The following is a 24,406-nucleotide window of genomic DNA, read 5'->3' as shown; positions in this document are numbered from 1 at the left end:
TACCCATTCCAGTTTGGCTACAGATTTGATATTGGCGCAGGATCCACTACCTCTCATACCTCCCTGTTTATTACTCTGGTCCAAGAGTCCTAACCTGTTTGTAGGAGCTGAAAGTTTCACCCAAGTCTTTTTGTCATGGCCTAGATAGGTTACAGTCTGAATTTCATTCTTCCCTGGTGTCATTTGACAGCAACATGGCATTGGTAGAGATAAATTCGGATTCATATGATATTGGTGGTTATAATCAGTTTTCAATGTGCAGGATCAGTGCCCATTAGAGTCTTAGAGGAGGGAATTTGACAATAAAATTGTCCCATGCTGTGCCCCTCTGTAGCCTATCTACACCTGTCATTACCTGGCATCCACACACAAGTGAAATAATCTTCCTAATTCATATTTGGGAAAAATGCCATCATAACAGATGGACATGAGAATTCATAACTGGGCAATTATGCATATACATTAAACATGCAGACTATGAGCATAAGTCCTTTCTAGTAACATTCAAACATGTGTCTGCTTTGAGCTTTTTTGTACTGTTTATGTCAAATTCCACTACAGTTGGAGGGCCTTACTGGAGATGCACTCGTGAATTTTACAGAAATTGTTTCATAGGGAGACTTTGCCTCACCCTGATTGGAAGGAACATATACCAGTGCTGTGAATTTCTTTGTTGTTATTTCAAAATAGCAAATTTTGAAACCTGATTTTGGTAACAAAAAAGACAAATTTTGGGTATTATAGGAAAAATAGGGTTAAAATTTGAAGTAATTCTTAAAATGTCTTTATATAAATGTCCATGTGTAATTTAAGCCTTTAAGTTTGACCAAACTCTGGGAGATGATGAAGGACAGAGAAGCTTGGGGTGCTGCAGTCCATGGGCTTACAAAGAGTTGGAAACACTGGGTGACTGGACAACAACAAAAAACTTCTTTTAAGTTTCACTGTTATTTATTTGAACCCCTACTATCTGAAGTCAAATATGCAGATCAAGCTACTCAGCACTTCTAAATTTCCAGTAATTTGAAATCCTATCTAAAATAAGATTAGTGCATAAGTATAACATTTTAAAAATAAGAATATTTTCTTCACATGATAGGTAGGACTTATTCTAAAAGCTTCATTATATTTCAAGCTTTTTACATTTATTCACCCTGAATTGTTATAATTTTGAGTTTATTTTTCCCTTATGAATGTTTTCACAAGCTTATGTGATTATTTATCTACCTGCATTTCTTTATCTGTGGAGGGTCTTTTAACATTAAAATAAATAAAATAACCAATACAGTACTGTAAAGTAAAATAAAGTAAAAATAAAATTAAAAAAACAGTACTGGATTGGGCAAAAAGTTCATTTGAGATTTCCTGTAAGCTGGATTAAGTAGTATTTAATTGCCTTTAACTTCTTTCAAAACAATTTTGCTAGATTGTATTGTGACAGCTATCATTTCAGCATGCACTTTAAAAGACTAATCAAAAGTGGTGAATTTTTGTGTAGCCATTTTAATATTGAATACAGAAGAATGCAGCAACATATTTTACATTTTGTATTATTTCAAGAAAGGTGAAGATGCAACTTAAATGCAAGAAAAGATATGTGCAGTATCTAGAGAAGGTGCTGTGGCTGACTAAATGTGTCAAAATTGCTTTGGGAAGTTTCACATGGAAATTTGTTGTTGGACGATGCTCCACAGTCAGGTAGACCAGTTGAAGATTATAGGGACCATATCAAGACATTTATTGAGAAAGAGAGTCAGTATCTAATAGAGTATCACACTTACTTGCAATATACAATCATTAAAATTAAAGAGAGATAAAAGCAGTAGAGGAGAGTAACAGCACATACATCTCCAAATTGGGCTAACAGCCATATTCAAATAGCGCTAGGAAGTCCTATGTAACAGCAATCTGGAGTCACAGTTGGGAAAAGGTCCTGGGCAGTGCAAACTCCCATTGGCAATACTTTCTACTGCAGTTTTGGGGGTTCCTCCTTGTAAACCCCGGCTGCAAACTGTGTGAGCAAAAATGCAATTCTGATTTCATGTTAATCTTTTTACAGTGCTGTTTGTTTCATCTTGTGAAATTTCCACACCCCTGGGAAGTGGCCAGATCCACAGAGTTCAGGAGAACTCTGAGACTCACTCCCGATCTTAAAAGAGTGCCTTTTGGCTTTAAGCAGGTAACAGCCTGCAGCTGTGAGCAGGTATGTAGTCAGGAAAATGTCCAGGCAGGTCAGAAGCAAGGTCAGCGGCCTGCTCTGCTTTCTTGTCTCTGAAACCTGAAAAAGACTACTTCCATTTAATTTCCCTATCACCAACCAAGCCGAAGACTGGTCTTCATCAAAGAAGATATTGTAGAGTATAAGTGGGGTTGGGAGGGATTCCTCTGTTATTAGCTGCTTCTAGAAAATCAAAGAATTAACTCCAACATGTATTGCCCCCAATATGGGGCTTCCCAGGTGGTGCTAATGGTAAAGAACCTGCCTGCCAATGCAGGACACAAAAGAGATGTGAGTTTGATTCCTTGGTCGGGAAGATCCCCTGGAGGAGGAAATGGCAATACACTCCAGTATTCTTCCCTAGAGAATCCCATGAACAGAGGAGCCTGGAGGGCTACAGTCTGTAGGGGTTGCAAAGAATCAGACATGACTGAAGTAATTTGGCACTATACAGCTCCCAATTAGATGCCTTGATGAAAAGCATTCAGAATTAATCCACAGAAGACACATATCTTCCATCAGGATACTGCAAGGCTGCATGCTTCTTTGATAAACAGGCAAAAACTCTTCCAGCTTGGCTGAGAAGTTCTGATTCATCCACCATATTTACCAGACATTGCACCTTCAGATTTCCACTTTGGGTCTTTACAAAGTTCTCTTAAAGGAAAAAAAAAATTCTTGGAAAACTAAAAAAGGTAACTGGAATAGTTCTTTGCTCAAAAATAAAAAGTTTTGGGAAAATGAAATAATTAAGTGCCCTGAAAAATGGCAAAATGTAGTGCAACAAAATGGTGAATGTGTTGTTCAATAAAATTCTTGATTGAAAATAAAATATGTGTCTTTTATTTTTCCTTAAAAACTGGAGAAAATTCTGCTCAACCCAGTAATAAAAAATTATATAAAAATTTGTTACTACTACTGAACTTATACTTCAGTGAATATCTACCTCTCAGTGAATATCTATTTTAGCAACTTAAGCATAAAATTTTAAGGACCATAAAACTGTAACTACCAATTCATATCCAAAATTATATATTGGCTCCAAAATCTTGGAACTCAGTAATACTCAAGTCAACTAATATGTTATATACATTTATGCAGATATACATTTTAATTAATTTTTATTGGAGCATAGTTGGCTTTGCAAAGTTACATTAATCTCTCCCATACAACAAAGTAAATCAGCTATATGTACACATTTATTCTCTCTGTATTTTAGATATTCTTCCCATTTACCTAATCACAGAACATTGAGCAGAGTTCCCTGTTCTGTACAGTAGGTTCTCACTGGTTATTTACTTTATGTATAGTATCAATAGTGTATATATCAACCCCAATCTCCAATTTCATTCCTACCCCTCCCCCCCCAACCTTGGTACTCACACATTTGTTCTCTATATTGTGTCTCTATTTCTACCTTGCAAATAAGATCATCTATACCATTTTTCTAAATTCCACATATATGCATTAATATACAATATCTGTTTTTCTCTTTCTGACTTCATTCTGTACGACAGTCTCCAGGTCCGTTTATAAATTGCAAATGACAAAATTTTGTTCCTTTTTGTGACTAATATTCCATTTTATACGGACCATATCTTCTTTATTCATTCACTGTCAAAGGACATTTAGATTACTTCCATTTCCTGGCTATTGTAAATAGTACTCCAATGAACATTGGTTTGCATATATCTTTTTGAATTATGTTTTTCTCCAGGTATATGCACAGGGGTGGGATTGCTTGGTCGTCTGGTATTTCTATTTTTAGTGTTTTGAGGAATTGTTATACTGTTCTCCATACTGGCTGTATCAATTTATATTCCCACCAACAGTGAAAGAAGGTTCTCTCTCCCTACGTTTATTCTCTTTTCTCCACGTTTAATGTCTGTAGATATTTTTGGATAATGGCCATTCTCACCAATGTGAAGTGATACCTCCTCCTAGTTTTGATTGCATTTATTTAATAATTAATTATATCGACCATCTTTCCATGTGTTTGTTGGCCATTTGAAGGCTATATTTGTAGAAATGCCTATTTAGGTGTTCTGCCTATTCTTATTTATTTATTTTCATATTGAGCTGCATGAGCTGCTTGTATATTTTGGAGATCAATCCTTTGTCAATAGCTTCTTCACAAATATTTTCTCCTACTCTGAAAGTTGAGTTTTTGTTTTGTTTATGGCTTCCTTTGCTGTGCAAAATCTTTTAAGTTCAATTAGTTCCATTTGTTTATTTCTATTTTCATTATTCTAGGATGTGATGCAAAAAATCTTGCTGCAATTTACATCCAAATATGTTCTGCCTATGTTTTCTCCTAAGAGTGTGTTATACTCTTTGGCCTTACATTTAGGTCTTTAATCCATTTTGAATTCATTTTTGTGTATAATGTTAGGGAGTGTTCTATTTTATATTTTTGCATGTAGCAGTCCAGATTTTGCAGCAATAATTATTGAATAAATTATCTGATCCCCATTGTATACTTTTGCCTGATTTGTCATCAGTTAGGTGACCATAGGTGCACAGGTTTATTTCTAGGCTTTCTATCCTGTTTCATTGCTCTATACTGTTTGTTATTCAGTTGCTAAGTCGTGTCTGACTCTTTGTGACCCCAAAGACTGCAGCAAGCCAGGCTCCCATGTCCTTCACTGTCCCCAGATTTTTTTCAAATTCATGTCCATTGAGTCATAATGCTATCAAACTGTCTCATACTCTGCCACCCCCTCCCTTCTCCTATGCCCTCAGTCTTTCCCATCATCAGGGTCTCTTCCAGGGAATTAGCTCTTCCCAGGTGGCCAAAGTCTTGGAGCTTCAGCTTCAGCATCAGAACTTCTGATGAATAGCCAGGTTTGATTTCCTTTAGGATTGATAGTCCAAGGGACACTCAAAAATTTTATCCAGCACCACAACCCCAAAGCGTGAATTCTTTGGTGCTCAGTCTTCTTTATGGCCCAATTCTCACATCTATACATAACTAATGGAAAAGCCATAGTTTTGACTGTGCAGATTTATCAGCAAAGTGATGTCTCTGCTTTTCAATATGCTGTCTAGGTTTGTCATAGCTTTTCTTCCAAGGAACAAACTTCTAATTTCATGGCTTCAGTCCCTGTCCACATTGATTTTGAAGTATAAGAAAGTAAAATCTGTCACCACTTCCAATTTTTCCCCTTCTATTTGTCATGATGGGAATTAGGTGCCATATATATATATACATATTTTTGAATGTTGCATTTAAAACCAGCTTTCTTACTTTCCTCTTTCATTTTTTTCAAGAGATTCTTTAGTTCTTCTTCACTTTATGCCATTAGAGTGGTATTATCTGCATATCTGAGGGTGTTGATATTTCTCCCAGAAATCCTGATTCGAGCTTGTGATTCACCAGCCTGACATTTTGCATAATATACTCTACATACAAGGTAAATAAGCTCGGTGACAATACACAGCCTTATCGAACTCCTTTCCCATTTTGCATGTTGGGATCTAAGTGTTGTTTCTTCATCTGCATACAGTTTTCTCAAGAGACAGGTAAAGTGACAGGTAAAGATGGTATTCCCACCTCCTTAAGAAGTTTCCAGTTTGTTGTGATCCACATAGTCAAAGGCTCTAGCATAGTCAGTGGAGCGGATGTTTTTCTAGAATTCCCTGGCTTTCTCTATGATCTAATGAATGTTGCCAATTTGATCTCTGTTTCCCTGGCCTTTTCTAAACCCAACTTGTACATCTGGAATTTCTTGATTCATATGCTGCTGAAGCTTAGCCTGAAGGATTTTGAGTATAACCTTGCTAACATGGGAAATGAGCACAGTTTTGTGATAGTTTGAGCTTTCTTTGGCACTGCCCTTCTTTGGGACTGGAATGAAAACTGTCCATTTCCAGTCCAGTCGCCACTGCTGAGTTTTACAAACTTGTTGACATATTGAGTGCAGTACTTTAACAACAACATCTTATAGGAATTTAAATAGTTCATTTGGAATTCCATCACCTCCACTGGCTTTGTTCATAGTAATTCTTCCTTAGGCCCACTTGACTTGACATTCCAGGATATCTAGCTCTAGGTGACTGACCACAACCATTGTGGTTATCTGAGTCATTAAGACGTTTTTAATATAGTTTTGTGTAATTCTTGCCACCCTTCTTTTCTACTTCTGTTAGGTCCTTACTGTTGCTGCCCTTTATCATGTCCATACTTGCATGAAATGTTCCTTTGATCTCTCTAATTTTTTTGAAAAAATGTCTAGTCTTTCCCATTCTATTGTTTTCCTCTATTTCTTCGCATTGCACATTTAAGAAGGCCTTCTTATCTCTCCTTTCTATTCTCTGGATCTCTGCCTTCATTTTGTTATGTATTTTCCTTTCTCCTTTGCCTTTCATTTTTCTTCTTTTCTCATATATTTGTAAAACTTCTTTAGATCATCACTTTGCCTTATTGAATTTCTTTTTCTTTGGGATGGTTTTAGTCACTGCCTCCTGTACAATGTTACAAACTTCTGTCTGTAGTTCTTCCAACACTCTGTCCACCAGATCTAATCCCTTGAATCTATTTGTCATCTCCAGCCTAAAATCATAAAAGATTTGATTTAGGCTACATCTGAATGGCTTAGTGGCTTTCCCTACTTTCCTTAACATAAGCCTGAAATTTCCAATAAAGAGTTTTGATAAAAGCCACAGTCAACTTAAGTCTTGTTTTTGCTGACTGTATAGAGCCTCTTCATCATCAACTGCATAGAATAAAATCAATTTGCATCTCTGTTTTTCTGCCTTTTCCATACTATGTTGACTACTGTAGGTTTGCAGTATAGTGTGAAATCAAGGAGCCTTAATCTTCCAGGTTCGTTTCTCTTCCTAAAGATTGTTTTGATGATTTGAGGTCTTTTGTGTTCCTTATAAATTATGAAGTTTTTTTTTCTAATTTTGTGATAAATATCATTGGTAATTTAACAGAGATTGCATTCAATCTGTAGATTGTTTTGGGTAATACAGTCACTTTCAAAATATTAATCCTTCCCATACAATAATATGGTCTATCTGCATCTGCTTATGTCGTTTTCACTTTCTTGTAACAGTATCATATATTCTGTGCCCAAACCTTTTGCCTTCTTACATACATTTATTCCTAAGTATTTTACTTTTTGCAGCAATGGTAAGAGGGATTGTTTCCTTAATTTCTCTTAAGTACATAGAAATGAAAAATATTTCTGTATATTAATTTCACATCCTGCAGCTATGCAAGATTCATTAATTATCACTAGTAGTGTCTGGCGGCATCTTTAGGATGTTTTACATGTAATATCATATCATCTGCAAATAGTGACAGTTTTATTCTTTTCCAGTATGGATTCCTTTTATTCCCTTTCCTTGTCTGATTGCTTTCAATAGGACTTCCAAACTGTATTGATTAATAAAGGCTGGGGTAATTAATAAGGGACATTCTTGCCTTATTCCAGCTTTTAGATGAAATTATTCCCTTTTTATCATTGAAAATGATGTTTGTTGTGGATTTTTCATATACATATGACCTTTAATGTGTTGAGGTTATTTTCCTCTATGCCCACTTTCTGGGAAGTTTTTACCATAAATGTTTATTTAATTTTGTCAAAAGCTGTTACTGAATCCACTGAGATTATCGAATGGTTTTTATTCTTGTTTGTTAGTATGGTGAATCACATTTATTAATTTGCATATACTGAAGAATCCTTGGATCTGTGCGCTTGATAAGTCCAACTTAACTGTGTTATCTGATCTTTTTAATGTTTTGTTGGATTTCGTTTACTAATATTTTGAAGAAAACTTTGCATCTATGTTCATCAATGATATTTGCCTGTGGTTTTCTTTTTTGTGTGTGATTTATTTATCAATTTTGGCATCAGGTAGTTGTGGCCTTGTAGAATGAGCTTAGCAGTGTCCATCCCTTTTCAGGCTTTCAGAAGAATTTGAGAAAGATAAGTGTTAAGTCTTTTCTAAATATTTGATAGAGTTCACCTATGAAGCCACATTTTCCTGGATTTTTGTCTGTTGGAAGATTTTAAATCATACTTATGATTATTCTTTTCATATTATCTATTTCTTGCTGGTTCAGCCTTGGGAACTTAACCAATCTTGAACTTGGGATTCTCAAGAATGTATTCATTTCTTCTAGATTGTCCATTTTATTGGCATATACTTGCTTATAGTAGTCTTGTATGTTCCTTTGTATTTTTGCAGTGTCACTGGTAACTTCTTCTTTTTCATTAATAATTTTATTGATTTGAGTCCTCTCCTTTTTTTCTTGATAAGTCTGGCTGAAGTTTTATCAATTTTATCTTTCCAAAGAACCAATTTTTAGTGTCATTAAGCTTTGTTATTGTTTTTTCATTGCTATTTTACTTATTTCTGCTTTGATTTTTATGGTTCCTTTCCTTATACCACTTTGGGTTTTGCTTTTTCTTTTTCCTCTAATTGTTTTAAAAAAAAGGTTAGGTTGATTATTTGTGACTTTTCTTATTTTCTGAGGTAAACTTATTTTGCTATAAAGATCTCTTTTATAACAGATTTCCTGCATCCCATATGTTTTGGATAATCTTGCCTTTGTTATCATTTGTCTCTATATGTTTTTTAATTTTTTTCTTTGATTTCTTAAGTGATCCATTGGTTATTTAGTAGCATATTGTTTAGCCTCCATGTGCTTGCTTTCTATGTTTTGATTCCTAAAATTTGATTGATTTCTTGTTGATTTCTAATCTCATAGTGTTGTGATCAGAAAGATTCTTGGTATGACTTCAATTTTCTTGTATTTACTAAGGATTGATTTGTGTATCAAAGTGTAATCTATTCTAGAGAATATTCTGTATGCATTTGAGAAGAAAGTGTATTCTACTGTTTTTGGATGAAATGTCCCATTAATTCTATCTGGTCTAATGTATCATGTAAAATGTGTGTTTTCTTAACAGTTTTCTGTCTGAATGGTCTATCCATTGGTGTAAGTAGAACATTAAAGCCCCCCCACTATTATTGAGTAACTGTCATTTTCCCCTTTCATGGCTGTTCAGTTCAGTTGAGCTCAGCTCAGTCATTCAGTCGTGTCCGACTCTTTGCAACCCCATGGACTGCAGAACAGCCTTCCTTGTCTATCACCAACTCCCAGAGCTTGCTCAAACTCATATCCATCAAGTCAGTGATGCCATCCAAGAATCTCATTCTCTGTCATCCCCTTCTCCTCCTGCCTGAAATCTGTGCAAGCATCTGTTTTTATTTTTGTTTTTTCTTCTTTTTCACATGAGTCAGTTCTTTGCATCAGGTGGCCAAAGAAATGGAGTTTCAGCTTCAGCATCAGTCCTTACAATGAATATTCAGGAAGGATTTCTGTGAGGATGGACTGATTGGATCTCCTTGCAGTCCGAGGGACTCTCAAGAGTCTTCTGCAACACCAAAATTCAAAGGCATCAGTTTTTCAGCTCTCGGCTTTCTTTGTAGTCCAGCTCTCACATCCATAAGTGACTACTGGAAAAACCATAGCTTTGATGAGACAGACCTTTGTTGGAAAAGTAATATCTCTGCTTTTTAATATGCTGTCTATATTGGTCATAACTTTCCTTCCAAGGAGCAAGTGTCTTTTAATTTCATGGCTGCAGCCATCATCTACAGTGATTTTGGAGCCCAAAATAGTAAACTGTGTCACTGTTTCCACTGTTTCCCTTTATATTTGCCATGAAGTGATGGGACCAGATTCCATGATCTTGTTTTTCTGAATGTTGAGTTTTAAGCCAACTATTTCACTCTCTTCTTTCACTTTCATCAATAGTCTCTTTAGTCTTCACTTTCTGCCATAAGGGTGGTGCCATCTTCTTATATGAGGTTACTGATATTTCTCTGGCAATCTTAATTCCAGCTTGTGCTTCATTCAGTTCAGTATTTTCCATGATGTACTCTGCATATAAGTTAATTAAGGAGGGTGACAATATAGAGCCTTAACATATTCCTTTCCCAATTTGGAACCACTCAGTTATTCCATGTCCAGTTTTAACTGTTGCTGCTTGGTTTTCATGACTCTTACCATTGCCTTATGTATTGAGGTCCTCCTATGTTTGATGAATGTATATCTACACTTGTTATATCTTCTTCTCAGATTGATTCCTTGATCATTATGTGGTGTTCTTCCTTGTCTCCTGTAATAGTCTTTATTTTAAAGTCTGTTGTGTCTGGTATTAGTATTGCTACTCCAACTTTCTTTTAAATTCTATTTGCATGAAGCAATGTCTTCCATCTCCTCACTTGCAGTCTGTTTGTGTTCTTGTGTTCCTAGGTCTGAGGTACATCTCTCATAGACACCGTGTACATGGGTCTTGTTTTTGTATCCATTCAGCCAGTCTGTCTTTTGGTTGGAGCATTTAATCCACTTACACCGATAGTAATTATTGCTATATATTATGAGATAGTTAGATAGCATCACCAATTCAATGGACATGAACTTAAGCAAACTCTAGGAGATAGTGGAGGACAGGAAAACCTGGCATTCTGTAGCCCATGGGGTTTCAAAGAGTCAGACATGACTTAGTGACTGAACAAAAACAACAAATATCCTTATTACCATTTTCTTAGCTTTTGCTTGTTATAGATCGTTTGGTCTCTTCATATCTAAATAAGAACCTTGCTCTGTTGTGTATTCTTGGTTGAAAGTTTTTCTCTTTATCACTCTATATATATCATGCAAATCCCTTCTTGTCTCCAAAGTTTCTGATGAACAAAATCAGATGATAGTCTTATGGAATTCCCTTGTTTGTTATTTATTGCTTTTCCTTTGCTGCTTTTAGTATATTTTCTTTGTCTTTAAGTTTTTTTCCAATTTGATTAACATGTGTTTTGGCATGTTCTTCCTTGGCTTTTCTTGTATAGGAATTTCAGCACTTTCTGAACTTGTTTGACTCTTTTCTTTCCTCTTTAGAGAAGTTTTCATTTATTTTCTCTTCGAATAATTTCTTAGTCTCGTTCTCTCTCTTCTCCTTTGGGACCTATATAATGCAAATCTTGGTGCATTTAATATTGTTCCAGAGGTCTCTTAACTTTCTTCATTTCTTTTCAGCCCTTTTTGCTTTATTGTGTTCCACTTAATGATTTCTATCATTCTATCTTTCAGATCACTTATCAGTTTCTCTGCCTCATTTATTCTGCTCCTGATTTCTTCTATTTCAGTTATTTTATTCTTCAGCCCTGTTTGTTCTTTCTATCTTCTAGCTCTTTGTTAAAAATTTTCTTGTATTTTCTAGATCTGTACCTTCATTTTCTCCAAGACCTTGTATCATCTTTACCATCATTACTCTGATTTATTTTGGGATAGATTTCCTACCTCCATTTCACTTATCTGTTCTTCTGGGGTTTTATTTTGTCCTCTCATCTGGGACATATTTCTCTGCCATCTCATTTTGTCTGTATTCATGGCCTCCTTTCCACAGGCTGCAGGATTGTAGCTCCACTTGCTTCCAGTGTCTGCTCTTGGTGAGTGAGACTGAACTAGAAGCTTGTGCAGACTTCCTGGTGGAAGGGACTGGTGTATGACCACTAGTGAGCAAGTCTCTTGTGGGAAGGGCCATGCCAAATCATGTGTTTACAGGTGGCTGTTAGCTCAGTAGCACTTTTGGCAGCCTATCTGCTGATGTGTGAATCTGCGTTTCTGCCCTGTTTGTTGTTTGGCCTGAAGCATCCTAGCACTGGAGACTATAGTCTAATGGGTGGGTCCAGATCTTATTGCCAAAATAGTAGCCTCCAGAGGGCTCATATCAGTTAGTATTCCATGTTCCCTGTATCACTAATGTCCTCATTCCTAGAGTGATCCACAGCTACCCCTGCCAGTACAAGAGACCCTTCAAAACCATGGTCTGTCCCATGTTCCTGTGAAGTTACTGCTTTTTCCCTGAGTCCCAGTGTGCACAAGAGCTTGTCTGTGCCTCTAAGAGCAGAATTTCTTTCCCAAAATTTTGTGTAGCTCCTGAGATTAAGTCTCACTGGCCTCAAAACCAAAGGCTCTGGAAGTTCCTCCTCCTAATGCCAGACTCCCCAGTCTTGGGAGCCTGCTGTGTGTCTCAAAATGATCATTTCTGTGGGAGAGCTTCTGCATTATAATTATTATCCAGTTTGTGGGTCACCTACCCAGTGGATATTGGATTTAATTATATCACAAATGCTTCCCTCCTACCATCTCAATATGGCTTCTTGTCTGTCTTTGGATGTAGAATATCATTTTTTGTTAGTTCCAGTGTTTTTGGCTGATGTTTGGTCAACATTTAGTTTTGATTTCGGTGGAGTTTTTTTTTTTTTTTTCCCTTTGTTTTTAGAGAAGGTGAGTTCAAGTCCTTCTACTCAAACATCTTGTCTCCAATTCAGGTTGTAGTATATTTTTTATAATATCACATTTTCAATGCAATTGTGGAGCATTTTTTTAGTAGTAATTTTAAAATTCTAGGTAATAAGATATCAGGAACATATGCCTCAATTAAACGTATACTAAGATGCTCTAGTTTCAGCTGGATTCATGACCTAGTAACCAACAATGAATTCAAGGTTTGATCTGCTTAATGAAGAAGTGGATATGAGGACATAATACACAATTAAAAGCTTTGGAGTTTAGAAAATTATATGTATGTCATGAAAATAATACACAAGATATATTTAGTCTAGAGAATACTTAGAGTTTCAGTAGCTTTACATTTGGGCATTTAAAATTATTTCTCATTTATTTGAAAGAGCTAGATGCTTTATTACTATAAATACAGCTCTGAGTCCAGTTGGCCAACACAACCCTGGAAGATGATCCAGTTTTTAAAATATATTATATCTAACTACCTCATAAGAAATTTGATTACGTATTAGCAATCAGTTCAGTTCAGTCCCTCAGTCGTGTCCGACTCTTTGCGACCCCATGAATTGCAGCATTCCAGGCCTCCCTGTCCATCACTAACTCCCAGAGTTCACTCAGATTCACATCCATCGAGTCAGTGATGCCATCCAGCCATCTCATCCTCTGTCGTCCCCTTCTCCTCCTGCCCCCAATCCCTCCCAACATCAAAGTCTTTTCCAATGAGTCAACTCTTTGCATGAGGTGGCCAAAGCACTGGAGTTTCAGCTTTAGCATCATTCCTTCTGAAGAAATCCCAGGGCTGATCTCCTTCAGAATGGACTGGTTATCTCCTTGCAGTCCAAGGAACTCTCAAGAGTCTTCTCCAACACCACAGTTCAAAAGCATCAATTCTTCAGTGCTCAGCCTTCTTCACAGTCCAACTCTCACATCCATACATGACCACAGGAAAAACCATAGCCTTGACTAGACGGACCTTAGTCGGCAAAGTAATGTCTCTGCTTTTGAATATGCTATCTAGGTTGGTCATAACTTTCCTCCCAAGGAGTAAGTGTCTTTTAATTTCATGGCTGCAGTCACCATCTGCAGTGATTTTGGAGCCCCCCAAAAATAAAGCCAATAGTGTTTTGCTTATACTAAGAGCTAACAATCTTAGTGTCAAATTTTGACATTAATATTTATCATAGTGCATTGTTTAATTCTGTCATAAGATATGCTCTAAAGTAATATTGCATGTATAAATTTATCTTCAATTTATTAACTTTTTCTCAGCCTTCAATGTTGCAAGAATTAGAATATGTCTCTTTTTTATAATTCATGACAACCTGGAGGGATAGAGTAGAGAGAGAGGTGGAAGAGGAGGTTCAGGATGGAAGAGACACATGTATGTATACCTATGGCCGATTCACATTGATGTATGGCAAAAACCATCACAATATTGAAATTATTCTTCAATTAAAATAAATTAAACAAACTTTGGGGGTCCATGGATTTTCATTAGATAAGAACCTGAAAAGATCTGCTGTCAAATTAAGAATATTACATGGGAGAAACATTATGGAATTAATTTTTCATTTGATAGTGACTAGTCATTTCAATCAGAAGTAGCAATTTGTCACATTCCCCAATCCTAATAAAATATTAGGCATGTTAATTATTCAGTTTGATTGCTTTGTGAATGTGAAAAATAAGAGGTATAAATTGAGTAATATATGACTTGTTAATTGTCAATAGCTCTTCTATTAATCTACTCTCCTGAATCCATTATTCAGGTGCTGAACAGGGTGAACACGAAAGCAACATGTTAAAAATAAAAAGTAAATGCTTTGGAATGACTAGTACTTTTACATGTGAACAAAGTAGTTTTGGGGGCATGAGGTAAAATTTGTGTTAGAAATGCTTGTAGATTGCATGCACCGCCCCCCCTCCATCTTCTAGCCTGGGATATGCAGATGAGTGCATGGTTTCCATATGCTGTTACTATAACTCACATTCATAGAGCTAACCTGGCTCAAGTGTCCACAAGACCTCAGACATCATTTATGTTAACCCAAACATTGCTACAAATATTTCTCATCTCAATTCCTAGATAGCTCATGACTTTCACTTAAACCCATCTTTAATGAAATAGAATTTACTTGTATTGCCCGTTTCACAAAAATACCAATTATCCAGTTTTGCATTGCTCCACCAAGAGTTTGTGTGTGTGTGTGTGTGTGTGTGTGTGTGTGTGTGTACATTCACATAACCATAGCAGTAAAAAGAGAAACAGGTAAGACTGACACTAGTTTTTTGCAGACAGCATTCATCTTCATTGACTCAGGTCATTCTTTAGTCATATTTAAATGACAGATATGTTTCCACATTGTGCAGGACCAAGCTAGTCTCTTTGACTTTGACCCAGTCTCTGACTGCTATGAAGCTTCTCTTCTGCTCTGGCTATTATTCTCCATCAGCTCATAGCTAGAACACATAGGAAAGTATTTATTTTTAAACATTGCTCATCAAGTTGTTTAGTTCAATTGCACAGCTTCCAAGTTGTCTGAAACTGGCCATTCACTTGAATTTTTAAATTATTTTAGCACAGTGTCTACTTTGATCCTTGGAGTTGACCCTCTTCAGTTTATGTGTCAGGGATAATTGAGTGTTATGCAGTCATTCACAATCTGCACATGCTCATTCCAGTAAAGTTGTTTATCTTATGAGCAACCATAACCATGGTACCTTCTAAAATATTGTTCTGTATTATTATATTTTCTTTTCTGGCTAACATATAAAGTGATATCCTAGCAAATCTCATTTGATTTCCAGCTGTGTACTTCCTTGATAAAAGAAGCAATTTCAATTTCTCTCTATAAAACTAAGAACTTAAAGTATGTTTACTTTTGCATCATTTGGGATTTTTGTATATGTCTCCAGCAAATAAATGAAAAAAGAAAAAAAAAAAAACACGTTTTTTTCTTACTGCGTTTGTTCAGTTCTAAGAGCTTCAGGCCCCATTTAAACTCAACAGGTCTTTTTTTTTTTTTTTTTTTCCCCTAGGACTATAATGATGAAATTCGTCAGGAACAACTACGTGAATTATCTTACTTAAATGGCTCAGAGGACTCTCTTCGTGGCAGAGGTGTTAAAGGCAGAGGGATAAGAATAGCTCCCACAGCTCCATCAAGGTACATTACTTCTTACTTTAAATAAATTAATAGTCACTAAAGATGGCAATCCTTCGCCGGCCTGTTCTCTGTCATGATCACAGCTAGGAATAAACAACATCAGCCACAATAACCACCACTGACAAAAAAAAAAAAAAACAACACAATAACAGCAGATGCATATATAGCTCATAAGAGCTTTACATAAATTATTACCAGTGTACAGTTAAGCATTATCTACAGGTGAGCAACTGATAAAGATGTAACCAATAAGCCTGAGAACACACAAGCAGTCTGACTCCAAAATTCAGAGTCTGAGCTCTTAACAACTGTTCCAAAAAGAAAAGAGGCGCAAACCTGAGACTTTTTACTCTGGTCTTGTCCCCAGGATTAAGGCAAGCAGATGATATAGTCATACACATCTTTGAACCAGGATGACCTTGCATAAAGAGAAAATTTCAAATATTTTCAGTGTCTTAAGTGGCCCTTGAATTGATACAGTCTTGCCAGATAGGTATAGAGATAAATGAGGATAATGATAGATGGAGGTAAATAAGTAGATATTTAAATAAATAAACAGTCCAGGAAGCCAGATGTATATTACCTACATGGGTGAGAGTAAGAATATTTTAAGTTTAGTTATATTTGGTTGTGCAGTGTCATCAGAGAATATTTTCTTTGATATAATTCACTCCACAAACAAACTGGAATCTTTCTGTATCAAAATTTGTTTTGTAGGATTCTGTGTTTGTCAATCTTTCAACAGAAAGCATTGTTCTGTAAAGAGGTAAAATGAAAAATACACATTTCACACAGAGACTGTGTAATTCTGTCCTTCTCTTTATCCTGTTGAAACTGGCTTTCAAATCTGTAAATGTCTTAGAATTAGAGTAGTATATTGCCTAGAAACCATTTCAACAGAGAGATTCCAAGATACTTTACTAATTCAATTTGCCTTTTATTTGCTTTTATTAACATCATCATTAATTTATTTTTCTTTTTAAATTAAATTATTTATTTTAACTGGAGGATAATTGCTTAAGAATATTGTGACAATTTTTGCCATACATTAATAAGAATCAGTCACAGCTATATATGTGTCCTCTTATCCTGAAATCCTTCCCACCTCTTTCCTCACCCTATGTCTCTGAATTGTGCTTTTTTATTTTTTTAATTATATCCCAAATATTTTAACCACCTTCCATCACTGGTTTTAACCTTTAATCACACACATCAAAAAAAATCTATACTTATCAGAAAAAAGAGATAAGAATGACAATTTCCCAAATAAAGTATCAAGGGAATAATTGACTATCTAAATGTAAAACCTGGCACCTATGCAATTAATTTGCCTAATGAAAAACCTTCTGAGAACGTTTCATTATTTTTATATTTTATTCTTCAAAAAATTTTTATAATTGAGCTTTCTAATGCTACCCAGAAACAGTTTATATTTATGGATATACCTTTTATGAAATCAGTCTTTTATAAGACCCTTATATTAGCCCTATTTTTATGGGTTGGAGGATGACATCACTACAACTAATATTAAATAGATCATATCTTAGGGTTTAAATAATGAAAATGTCATTTTTGTAGTTTAAAAAGTGATAATTTTGGCAGTTTTTTATGGTGTAAATTATGTATTAAAGGAGAAGGAAATGGCAATCCACTCCAGTTTTCTTGCCTGGGAAATCCCATGGACAGAGGTGCCTGGCAGGCTATGCTCCATGGGGTCAAAAGATATGGACATGACTTAGTAACTAAACCACCACCACCAAGTATGTATTGAATGAGTATACAGGGAACTAGTCTTTTTATATTCTATATTCCTTGGAATTGGGACCATTAAAAAAAATAATGCATTAACCTGTTTTTGAGATTATAAAATAATTCTATTAAAGGATTTTGTTCTGTTATTGATGTTTCTTAAGGTAATAATTCAGTTGTCATATTTGAGCAAGCCATATAAAATTTCAACTTTAGTGAATTTTTATTGTAAAATATTAATTTCTCCAATTGTTTAGTAAAGGACAGAACATTGTATTCTTGATTTTTAAATACTTTGGAAAAATTTGATTGAAAGCTTTGCTCAATATGATACTGCATATGTAAAAAAGAGAACTAATATTGAAACTTAAACCTCAATTTCAATGCCATGTTAATGTCATTAATATATTAACATTTATAAAAGTAAATGTAGCAGAACTCTGATGTCTTCTTTTTCAGACCACATGATGAAATGAACCTGTAATTGTAAGAATAAGCATCAAAAGATGCTTGCTTTTCGGAAGGAAAACTATGACAAATCTGATATGAAGAATTAGCTTATTGTTAAAGACCCTGACACTGGGAAAGATTGAATCACGAGGAGAAGATGGCTACAGAGGATGAGATGGTTAGATAGCATCACCAACTCATTGGACATAAACTTGAGCAAACTCTGGGAGACAGTGTAGGTCAGAGGACACTGATGTGCTATAGTCCATGGGGTCACAAAGAGTCAGACATGACTTAGCTACTGAACAGTAAAAAACATTACATAATTGAAGACTTAAGATCTTTACATATATCACCACTACATGTTGGATTAGTGTAAACAGTAGAAAAATAAGACATTTGAAACAGTCTTTGAAGTTTTTGTTTGTTTGTTTGCTACAATGAGAACTATGGACGGAGGAGCCTGGTAGGCTGCAGTCCATGGGGTCGCTAGGAGTCGGACACGACTGAGCAACTTCACTTTCATGCACTGGAAAAGGAAATGACAACCCACTCCAGTGTTCTTGCCTGGAGAATCTCAGGGACGGGGGAGCCTTGTGGGCTGCCATCTATGGGGTCTCACAGAGTCAGACACGACTGAAGCGACTTAGCAGCAGCAGTAGCAGCAGCAGCAGCAGCAGCAGCAATGAGAACTAACACATAGATAGAACAAATGGAACTTGTTAAAGAGAAGAGTAATCATGTTTGTTTCCAAGAAAGATGACTCAGTCACCACTGTGATAACAGAGAAAAATTAGAGAAAGACACAGAGAGACAGACACTAATGGCAGAGAACCCAGTGAAAAAGAAAGTCCATTATTCCACCCAGAAATAAATACCACTCAGAATATTAGAGGTAAATGATGAGATTAGAGACAAAAATTTTTATGAATTAGTTTCTGATTGGGCTTCCCATTTGGCTCAGCTGGTAAAGAATCTGCCTGTAATGCAGGAGACCTGGGTTCAGTCCGTGGGTTGGAAGATCCCCTGAAGAAGGGAAAGGCTACCCACTTCAGCATTCTGGCCTGTAGAATTCCACAGACTGTATAGTCCATGGGGTTGCGATGAGTCAGGCACGACTGAGCAGCTTTCACTTTCACTTTACTTTCAGTGCCTGATTAGATGTTGGACATCAGAGAGTGGTCCTACACAGGATAAATCTCTGATGTCTGCCCTGGTTAGAGATTAATGGCATCAGTTAAAATTAGGTTAAAAAAAAAAAACAAGTTTAATGAAAAATATAATTATTTCGATAATTGATCCTAGGTCTATGGATTGCCGGTATGTCCTTGGGAATATGACTTGTATTTTCTGTGACTTGTTTCTCAACCTTTTATAATAGCTTAGAAATAGCTATGTGACATCTTTGTCAAGATTTTTAAGTTTGATGACACATGTTAAGCACTGTTTCCCAAACTGGTTCCGTTCAGTTCAGTTGCTCAGTTATGTCTGACTCTCTGACACCATGGCAAAACTGGTTAGAACATTGGAATCACTGAAGATCACTGCTGCTGGAGACTGTGATTTAATCATTGTGGAGTGGAGTCTGGAGTCTGGACCTTTTCAATGAATTTTAGGTGACTCTAACATGCAGACCAGATAAGGAGACATGGTCCAGGTTATGGTGTATGGTAGGGAGGAAAGTGCTAACAGCCATCAGAGTGAGAGACTGCAAAGTGCACTGTGAGGCGCAGAAAACGGTGACAATCATCTCCCAAGGAGGGCCTAGGAGACGATGTTAGTGAATAAACCTGAAGAGTAAGAGGGAGGAATGGGAAGATAAGCAGAGTTATACATATCTAAAGAAGGCATTTATAACCCACACTGATAAATGTAGGATGTACTCTGATATGGGGGCTATGTAAATGAACCTGGTGGATCTGGAAACTAGTAAGATACTGGTAACACCAGTCAAGAGTATTTTCAACAAAGTGGAAAAATCAATAAGCAGATTTCAATAGACTCAGGAATGAGTGTGTGTGTGTGGAGGGGGGTGGAATTAAGGATAGAAAACTTTCAAGAAGTCAGAAAAGTAGAGGAAAGAACACTATAGTGTTGTCAGCCAGGAGCACTCTGTTCTATATAAGTTATATCAATCTTGAGTTTAACTGAAGATCTGAGTTGATGAGAGATATAGGGTTAATATTCCAGGGTAAGAACATACGATATCAGAGGTAATGAGTCAGGTTCAAGAAACAGGCAAGGCTCTGTCTGGAAGACAGCTGATGAAGAAATGGGATGAGAAATTAAATTTGATGTGAGCATAATGTAATTCTAAAGTGGGAAGAATTGTTATAGATTCAGAAATCTTATTTTACCCATTAAGAAAAGTTATAACAACTCAGGCTCAGGGAGTTATAACAACTTACCTGTGATTGTTCAATAGCATAAATAGAATTTGTGGCTAAAGTATGGTGACATGATTTACTACCCACCCAAGGGACACTTCCAAAGGTATTAAAACGCTAACCTAGGACAACAGTTATAATTCTGAACTATACTGGGCAAACCTAGATATATGCATACCTTACATATGAAGTCTTAGGAGGCCCAGTGAAGGCAAAAATTAGTCTATATTTCCACTTTATAGATGGGCTTTTGTGTTACACAGTAGGTTAGAATATTATGGGCTTAGATATATTGTGATTGAAGGGGGCACTGGGCCTTTCAGGATCTCCCAATGTAGGAGAGCATTCTCTATACATTAGATTCACAGTAAGTTCCCTAATAATTTCTCTACTCATCAGCTCTATAATCTATTGAAAATTTTTAAAAGCTTTACCAGTATTCTTATTGTTCACTCTTAAAGTTCATTTACCACAAAAGCCAACTGCCTACTATTCATAGCAGAAAGCATAACCTATACCTGTTCAGTTCAGATCAATTCAATTCAGTCACTCAGTCCTGTCTGACTCTTTGAGACTGCATGGACTACAGTAAGCCAGGCCTCCCTGTCCATCACAAACTCCCATAGTTTACTCAAACTCATGTACATTGAGTTGGTGATGACGTCCAACCATCTCATCCTCTGTCATCCCTTTCTTCTGCCTTCAATCTTTCCAGCATCAGGGTCTTTTCAAATGAGTCAGTTCTTACAATCAGGTGGCCAAAGAATTGGAGTTTCAGCAACAGTTCTTCCAATGAATATTCAGGACTGATTTCCTTTAAGATGGACTGGTTGGATCTTGTTGCTGTCCAAGGGACTCTCAAGAATCTTCTCTAACATCACAGTTCAAAAGCATCAATTCTTCAATGCTCAGCTTTCTTTAGAGCACAACTCTAACATCCATACATGACTACTGAAAAAACAATAGCTTTGAATAGACAGAACTTTGATGTCAAAGTAGGTCTCTGTAATTAAAAGTCTCTGCCTTTTTTTTGTTGTTGTTGTTGTTGTTTTTTTTTTTTGATTTTCAACATTTTTTTTTCATGATTGAAAAACAACTTTATTTTTTTTTGAACAGTTCAATATATTTTTTTTTATTTTTTTTATTTTTAGTTTTTTATTTTTAAAATTTTAAAATCTTTAATTCTTACATGCATTCATGCTGTCTAGATTGGTTGTAACTTTCCTTCCAAGGAATAGCCATCTTTTAATTTCATGTCTTCAGTCACTATGGAAATATAAACTAATTTTTGCCTAAGTTTTTATTTTGGAGCCTAAAAATAAAGTGTGTCACTGTTTTCATTGTTTTCTGATCTATTTGCCATGATGTAATGGGACCAGATGTCATGATCTTAGTTTTCTGAATGTTGAGTTTTAAGCCAAGTTTTTCACTCTCCTCTTTCACTTTCATCAAGAGGCTCTTTAGATCTTTGCTTTCTGCAATAAGGGTGATGTAATCTGCATATCTGGGGTTACTGATATTTTCCTGGAAATCTTGATTCCAGCTTGTGCTTCATCCAGCACAGCATTTCTCATGATGTATTCAGCATATAAGTAAAAAAAAAAAAAAAGCAGAGTGACAATATACAACATTGATGTACTCCTATTTGGAACCAGTCAGTTGTTCCATGTCCAATTGTAACTGCTGCTTCCTGACCTGTATACAGATTTTTCAGGAGACAGGTGAGTTGGTCTGGTATTCCCATCTCTTTCAGAATTTTCCACAGTTTATTGTGATCCACACAATCAAAGGCTTTGCATAGTCAATAAAGCAGAAATAGATGTTCTGGAACATGCTTGCTTTTCGATGATCCAACAGATGTTGGCAATTTGATCTCTGGTTCCTCTACCTTTTCTAAATCCAGCCTGAACATCTAGAAGTTCATGTACTGTTGAAGCCTGGCTTGCAGAATTTTGAGAATTACTTTGTTAGCATGTGAGATGAGTGCAATTGTGCGGTAGTTTGAGGATACTTTGATATTGTCTTTCTTTGGGATTGAAATGAAAACTGACATTTTCCAGTCTTGTGGCCGCAGCTGAGTTTTCTAAATTTGCTGGCATGTTGAGTGCAGCACTTTAAGAGCATCATCTTTTAGGATTTGAAATAGCTCAGTTAGAATTCCATCACCTCTACTAGCTTTGTTCATAGTGATGCTTCATAAGGCCCACTTGACTTTGAATTCCAGGATGTCTGGCTCTAGATGAGTGATCACACCATTGTGGTTATCTAGGTCATGAAAATCTTTTTTATATAGTTCTTCTGCGCTTTCTTGTAACCTCTTCTTAGTATCTTCTGCTTCTGTTAGGTCCATACCATTTCCATCCTTTATTGTGCCCATTTTTGCCTGAAAATTTCCCTTGATATCTTTAATTTTCTTGAAGAGACTTCTAGTCTTTCCTATTCTACACCCCATGATCATCATTTTCCTAAAAGTCTTAGTGACCTTGCTGAAAGTAGTGCTTTCTGGAGGCCATAATTTCAGACAGAATAAAAAGTGAAATAATGATGGTTTTGTCCAAAGATTTTAGACAAACATTCAACCTTTCCAAAGGCCTCCTAATACTTAAGAATTAACTGCAGCCATTTGATCTCATGCTTTTAGCACATTACTTTTGTGTCCAGCACTACAGTGCAAGGTACTCAGTTATTATTTTTATAGCAGAGTCCGTATGTGTTCACTAGCACCATAGTTACCCCAGGAAATAAATTATACCAGAGACTCTGCCCGTTTAAAGGGTTACATGCATAACAATAACTTAGTGACAATGAGTTGTGATTCAAGTGACCTTAAATTAAATCTAAGCTACTATAATAAGCAAAATGATATCATGATAGCTCCAAGTATTTTCAAAGTGCAGACAGCTTTTTTTTTTTTTTCTTTACGTGACAAAATTGCCTATCACTGTCAGTTACCTTCAGCATGGAGGTGTTGTTGAAAATCAGGTGCTCTGAATGGTCCAGTGAGTCATATATTAGACATTGCTCTCGTTTTCTCCTTTTTGGTAAACTTGGAATAGAAATCAGAGTGGGTTAATTTTTGGTTGTTTTGCTTTAAATTTTTATGTTATAAAAATATCAAAGTATTTCACACGGTTTTCATGATAACTAAGTCATACCCAATATTTACAAAACTTATTCTGTGGAGGTCAAAATGCTTTATATCCTAAAGAATCTCCATTAAACATGCACACTCACACTCTCAGGCATGCAGAAATAAATGTGGTTTTCTTCTCATTGTATACAGCCTGTAAGATGAGAAATTTTCCAGCTTTAATTCTGTTCTCTCATCACTTGTTTCTCATCTGTACATGGCCTGTTTCTCCTAGGGGACGTGGGGGAGCCATTCCTCCTCCCCCACCACCAGGACGAGGCATTCTCACCCCTCGAGGGACCACTGTGACCCGTGGTGCTCTTCCAGCGCCCCCTATAGCGAGAGGCGTTCCTACCCCGAGAGCCCGTGGGTCACCCACCATGCCAGGATACAGGGCACCTCCTCTGCCAGCCCACAAGGGGTACGAAGAGTATGTAAGTACTCTTGAGAAATCAATTGTTAGGAGGAGTTAAATTGGTTGAGCATCAAGCTAATCTTCAAAGATATTCATATACCATCAGTTTAGTAGACGATGTTTGTTGCAGGAAACAAGTGTCATTTGCAACAGAATGTAGTAGTGCATTTAAATGAGGTCATTTTGAGAAAAGATTTCATTGTACAGGTTCCATCACTGTTGTTATTACCAGTTAAATAGCTTACATTTTAAGAAACAAGCTATCTTGAGGTTTTCTTATATTTAGAAGACTTGATTCATTTCAAAAAGAAATAATTATGAACATAATGTGAATAGTCATGTATGTAGAAGATTCTCCTGGGACATGATAAAGATGAATATAACTCAGAAATATTTGACAAATATAATGTGATTATATTACAAACTTTGTTAGTAATTTAAGACCATGTGGTTGGTTTTTCATTTAAATATCCTACTCAGTGTATGAAAGATAAGAAATTGGCAGGTGTGAATTCAGAGCTCAGTACAGAATGAATATATGAATTGCAGTGTCTCTAAGTACCTCT

The 24,406-nt window shown here is 36.1% G+C and overlaps 1 protein-coding gene across 2 annotated transcripts in view; it reads left to right on the top strand.

Moving 5' to 3' along the window:
• KHDRBS2 (KH RNA binding domain containing, signal transduction associated 2) overlaps positions 1 to 24,406 on the top strand; it is a 796,734-nt gene that overhangs the window by 507,451 nt on the left and 264,877 nt on the right. For both annotated transcript variants that reach the window (XM_060403569.1, XM_027958372.3), the window contains exons 5-6: positions 15,582 to 15,709; positions 23,661 to 23,859. In XM_060403569.1, the coding sequence (XP_060259552.1) occupies positions 15,582 to 15,709; positions 23,661 to 23,859 (327 nt within the window). The remainder of the gene's footprint in view (positions 1 to 15,581; positions 15,710 to 23,660; positions 23,860 to 24,406) is intronic.

Source organism: Ovis aries, chromosome 20 (genome assembly GCF_016772045.2).
Source record: "Ovis aries strain OAR_USU_Benz2616 breed Rambouillet chromosome 20, ARS-UI_Ramb_v3.0, whole genome shotgun sequence".
In the NCBI taxonomy this organism is placed as follows: Eukaryota; Metazoa; Chordata; class Mammalia; order Artiodactyla; family Bovidae; genus Ovis; species Ovis aries.
Note: the sequence above shows the minus strand (reverse complement) of the source record. Positions and strands in the feature narration are given on the sequence as shown.